A 6,115-nucleotide genomic window follows, 5' to 3' on the forward strand; every position below is an offset into this window, starting at 1 on the left:
CTCGGGTCATGGTAAATGTGTAATAAGTACACCATATATTTAGATTATTATGTGTATTTAATATATATTTGTTTAGTTTTCAAACAATAATATTAATTAATTGATTAAAACAAGCACATCTATTTTAAGATAATCTATAGTAATTGTTTAGTATTTTTAACACTCAAAACACTTGTATCAATTGATAAATATGTTGAATTTTAAATTATTTAATCAGTTAATAAAAAGTATTTAAATGTCAAAATAATTTTTAACAAATAATTATATTTAAAAATAATATATATTTATTATTATTTAATTATTACTATTAGAATAATTGTTAATATTATTTTAATAATAATAATAATAATAAATGTGTTTCTCTATTTTTATATTTTCTTTTCTTTTTCTTCATCAGCAAGAACGTAATTCTCTCTTCCATTTGATATAAATTTAGAAATAAATTTGGAGAACTTATTCAAGTTTTAAATTCAGTTAAAATTTAGCCAATTATAATATTTATTATTATACTAATTAAAATATAATACATAAATTAGCTTTAAAAGCCACTAAATTATCTAATCGTTTATGATTTGAGAATAGGAGCGTGCTGGCACGCGTCAAGGGGCGGCTGGAGAGCGACAGAGGGCGGCTAAGCCGGCACGAAGAAGACGCCTCGGGCCACTTGTCCTTGCCGCAGCCGCGTGCCACGTAACCCTCCCTCCCATTCCCACCAATTATTACAACCAAACAAATGTCTCTTTTCTCTCTCTCCCCTGCGCCGGGCGGCGCTTCTTTCTCTCAGCGCCACCACCAGTCAATCCCCTCTTTGACTCAGCCACCCGAACCCAAACCCAAACCCAAACCCAAACCCAAGGCCCCTTTATAAATATCCCTCTCCCCGCTCCTCTTCTCAACCCATCTTCCTTCTTCACCTCTCTTTCTCTCTCTCTCTCACATCTACTTCTTCAAGTTTTTTGTGTTCTCTGATTACAATGGTTTCCAAGGTGGTCGACGCTGGAAAGGTGAACGGCGGCAAAGAGGCGCATTACAGGGGGGTCAGGAAGAGACCGTGGGGGCGCTACGCCGCCGAAATCCGTGATCCGGCCAAGAAGACGCGCGTCTGGCTCGGCACCTTCGACACCGCCGAGGACGCCGCTCGAGCCTACGACGCCGCCGCCCGCGAGTTCCGTGGCCCCAAGGCCAAGACCAACTTCCCCTTCCCCTCCGACGACCACATCAACAACGACAACCGCAGCCCCAGCCAGAGCAGCACCGTGGAGTCGTCCTCCCACGCGCTGGTGGAGCGCGACCTCACGCGCCTCCTAGATTGCCCCACTGCAGCCGATGTGTCCCTTGCGCCGTACCCCTTAATGGCCGTGCCGGTGTACTACCTGGACCCGCTTCCACGGAATGGGCTAGTGAGCCGCCAGCTGGTGTATGCCCCCCGTGCCACGGCCGAGTTCGAGCGCGGACTCGGTGGCGCAGCGCTGAGTGACTCGGACTCGTCCTCAGTTGTGGACTGTAACCCACCGGAGAGCGGCCGTAGACGGGTTCTTGATATAGATCTCAACTTTCCGGCGCCGGTGGAAGCTTGACGGCGACGTTAACCCTTTTATTGTTGTGTATATAAGTGACTTCGTTGCTTAGAAGGAAAAAAAAAAAAACCAGAGAACATTAAGTTGAGGAGTTTCCCTTTTTTTTTTTGGCAATTATAAGAAATTGTTAAAACTCGGTTCGGGTTTTCTAATGTAATCTCCCAATGTTCTTTCATCAATCGAACAAAAAAAAAAAAGGTTCAAAAACCCATTCAGCTCTTCTTTTCCCTTTTTCGTTCTACCCCATCCATGAATTAATGAATTCCCAAATAAAGTCTCGAGTTCTTATTTGGATGTAAATTCGGGCGGCCGACCAGGCAAAGGATGCCGGCAGTCACGTGACACGTGGGGCCCGGAGGGAATACCGTGTTGACGGGGCACGAGAGGGTGTAGCTGCGTCACGTATGCTAGCCTTTCACCGTCCAAACGTACATTTATGATTTAATCAATGAAGAATCAAATTAGTCGTGCAAGGTTTGTGAGAAAGAAATCAAATAATTAATAATTTAGCATTAGAAGAAGGTGGCGGTTTCGTAGCATGAAGCAGAAGGCGATCGTGGGGTGGGTGAGTGGCGGCGGGGCCCACGTGCTGGCTGTTGGTCAAGCCGGCGCTGCCGCTTTCGGCGGGCCTCCTATTTGTTTTGTCCGGCACGGAATTTGCGGGACGGATGGCATTAAATATCTGCTGTGCGCTGCTGCCGCAGGGGAACACGCCCGTGATTATCCCTTGGCCAGAGACGGAATTTTTTATTATGTTTTAGTTATTTTTTATTATATTAATTTATGGAAATAAATTAAGTAAATGTGATACAAAGCTGTGGTGGATTTGTCTGACTGATTACTGATTGGGCGAGAAAGGCCGTTTGTGTGGTGGGCCCACGTGGCAACACGTGGGTGAATAACAGAGCGGAACGCGGAGGTGGCGACCGCGATGCCCAAGGAGACAGCGACGTGTCGAAATGAGAAAGCCCCCTCGGGCGTCGGCGAAAGCGGTGGGGGCGGCGGTCCAGCTTTCGCGTCTGACAATGGGGCCCATGCATTGCCGCCTGATTCGCGTTTCGAAAAATAAAATTCCAGAAAATCAAAATGAAAATTGTCTGCTCCAAATATTTAAGATTAATCATTAAAATATAATATAAATATTTTTTTAATAATCTAATTTTTTTATATCTTATTTTAATTATAAAATAATTTTATTAATTAGTAATAAATCTATAATATTTAATAAATCAATAATAATTTTTAGTAACTAAAAATTATATGCATTAAATACACCTTACTTAAAAACTACTATTATCCTTAATTATTGATGTGGAATAGTCAAGAAATGAAATTATTAACCTACCCTCCAAAAAGTCACAATTCACATTTTGCCCCTTGTATTTATCTCTAGTAATATGGCGTTGACACGTGTCTTCCTATCTTATTCACATGCAAATGATAAGTCTATAAATTTTAACTCTTAAACCTCAATTTGACTCGATGGATCCCCAACCATCTTGAGATAATTGAACTTGAAAATCTCAAAAGTTAACTTCTAATATATCAACTTACATTGTTCATAGACCAAGATCTTCACGAGTACATCAGGAGACTTGAAGTATTCAATATACTTTATTGCTTATTTATTTTACTAATTTGACTATTGAAGGCTATATTGATGGAACAAGCCCCGTTAACGTTAATTCTTATAGGTACTTACATTAAGGTAGAGATGTGGTGATAGATTTCAAAAGCTATCATTATTTTGCGTTCAACGTTGGGTCGAGACAACTTTGCTTCGCCTCCTAATGCACTATCGAGCCTTTTAACCTTTAATTGCTCAACCATCATGGTCTAACCTTTCAATAGCCAAGACAAATGAAGACAACATAGAGAATCAACCTTCATCGATAAACCGTCACCTCACATGAGTATCTTGCTTGATTGGAAGGTCAGGTCCAACAGTTGGTTGAGTTATTTGCAGGGTATATCTTTTAAGGGGGTGTTTGTTAATCAAGATAAGAGGGAGAAAATGTTAGATATGGGAAGCATTCCGGATGTTTGGTATTTTCAACGTGTTTGTTAACCTTATCTGACCATTTTCTAAAAAGATCTCACGTGACCTCTTATCTCCCTCTTTTAAGATAAATTTATCCGACCTTCCCCGTCGGATAAATTTATCTTGCTCTTTCAAGATAAGGCTGAATTACTTATCTGCCCCTTGTAAGATAATTAATGCCATTTAGTGCATTTTAAAGATTTAAATTTATTAAAAAACCTTATTTATTTAACTCTTATAATTAATATTTTTTAATATATTTTTAAATTATTATATGTTTTGACAATTTTTAAAATTTAAATGACATTACTCATTTCATTGATTTTTAAAATTTTAATTTCTCTCTCTATATATATTTTATTTAACTCTTTTCAACTCTTTTTAAATTTATTTTTGGACATGAATTTGAAAAATAAAATATTATTTTTAATTTTAATCTTAATTTTTTTGACAATTCATATTAATCATAAAATACTATTTTAATCATAAATTTGATAATAGGAATATTTTGGTAAAAAAACCCTTATCTTGGTGCTTATCATATGTATTAACAAACATATGGAAAGAAAAAATACAATTATCAGTGGATTCTTAAAAATTTAACAAACAGTCCGATAGAAATCTTGAAATGCTTCCCGGTCTTACCTTGATCATTCCATATCTTGATTCGGAAAGCATCCCAATCTTATCTTGATACCACCTTATCTTACTCGTTTTAACAAACGTCTTCTAAATGAACAATAGTGCCAACAAATAAGCATCGCCAACAAGATGAGTAACGCTGACAAAATAAGTATCACTAAATTGTTGTTTTACTTAACCAACGTTTGAAATAAATACTAGGCAAGATCGAGTTGTGAGAGAAAATGTTGAAGCGGGAAATGGAACTAAATGGATACAACATTTAGCACACTCCATAGCTGAAGGAACCAAGACAGGTAAATAAGCCATTAGTGCATAGTAGACTTGGAAGTCATTTGTTGATAGAATTTAAAATTTGGAGGCAATAAAGCTAGGTAATATTATAAAGTTTAGAGGGATAGACTTGGTCACATGCTTTTTACATTAAATTTTGAGCCTCTAATAATAAAATTAAGTATAAGGCTCTGATCACTAATATGAAGCTAGTTAAACACGTGGGAGTAAAGAACTTGGAGGTATGCTTAAACTTGAATTTAATAGTATAACAAGTTAGTGGTGATCATACAAGGCCCAAGACTCCCACAAGTGAACCATGATACTTTAAGCATTCTATATACTTTATTACTTAGTTAATTTATTAAGTTGAACATCAGATGCTATACTAGGGGAATAGGCTCCACAAGTTTTTGCACATGCTAACGTCCAAATACAGTTGTGATGATTGATCCAAAAAACCATCATCAATTATCTTAGGATAGTGATTAACATTATGCATTTTAACTATTTATTATTTTTATTAACCATTTAACTATCTAATCTTGTTTTTTAGATAAGATATATTTAACAATTTATTGTTTTTCCCGCATTATTATTAATTTGTGATAAATATAATTTTTTTTCAAGTGCATCACCAACGAAAAAAAGTGCACTCCAAATACATGATATCCTATTTTTTATTGCCTATTTATGTCTATAAGGAGATGGAGGCCATGGTGTGCTAATTTTGCTAGGGCTAACATGCGAAGAAGAGGAAAATCTTGTGAGTGTGATGGGCTTTGCTGTATAAATTTATGTAGCATGGTAGTTTAAAATTTTTGGATTTTAGTATGTTTAATTAGGTTATATATACTTGCCAAGTATGGATTGAGGCTCCTTTATTGCCTAGATTCTATTTGGCATATGTTCTTAAAGGAAAGTACTTGCTTTGTTGTTCTTTTGTAGATGCCTCGTTGGGTTCTCATCCTTTTATGACATGGCATAACATTTGAATAACCCATGACCTATTTTCTAAATATATGTGTATGTGGGTTAGTAATGGTGAATCAATTAACATTTTCCAAGACAAATGGATCTAGACCACATTATTCTTGTCTCATTAGTACTGCGCGACATTTATTGGCACTAATCTCAGTGAGTACTCTTATCACTTTTGTCCTAAGATGTTGGAGGGAGGACTTTATTTGATCTAAATTTTATGGATGTAGATGTTGAGCTGATATTACATATTCCCATTTGCCTAGTTTTTTTTTTTTTTGTTGATGCGTTACCTGGTATGGCATTATGACAAAGATAGTGAATATTTGATAAAAAAATAAATGGATGATATCTTCTTTACAACCTTTCTTTGGGAGTGGGTTGAGCCTTTGATTAGGTTCCTTGGTTTTGCACGTGATGATACAACTGCTACAACTACTTGTTCTTGAGAAGGTCCCTATGTTTTCATTGCAATTTGTATTAGATTTTCCTGCTACCTGTCTTAACGTAGGTCGTCATGCTTGTAGTTATTCTATGTTGTGGTTAACCAAACATAACAATCTATGTTGCATTTGCTCTTGAATGATTAATTTATGTAAAA

General features: G+C 36.8%; 1 protein-coding gene across 1 annotated transcript; it reads left to right on the plus strand.

Annotated features, from left to right (window-relative positions):
• Positions 1-812: 812 nt before the first annotated feature.
• LOC127791346 (ethylene-responsive transcription factor 4-like) lies at positions 813-1,788 on the plus strand (the record flags this gene model as incomplete). The annotated part of the gene is made up of 1 exon (XM_052321150.1): positions 813-1,788. A coding segment is annotated over one exon (765 nt), but the record flags the coding sequence as incomplete, so codon positions are not given.
• Between the last annotated feature and the right edge of the window lie 4,327 nt (positions 1,789-6,115).

Source organism: Diospyros lotus, chromosome 15 (genome assembly GCF_014633365.1).
Source record: "Diospyros lotus cultivar Yz01 chromosome 15, ASM1463336v1, whole genome shotgun sequence".
NCBI classification, from domain to species: Eukaryota; Viridiplantae; Streptophyta; class Magnoliopsida; order Ericales; family Ebenaceae; genus Diospyros; species Diospyros lotus.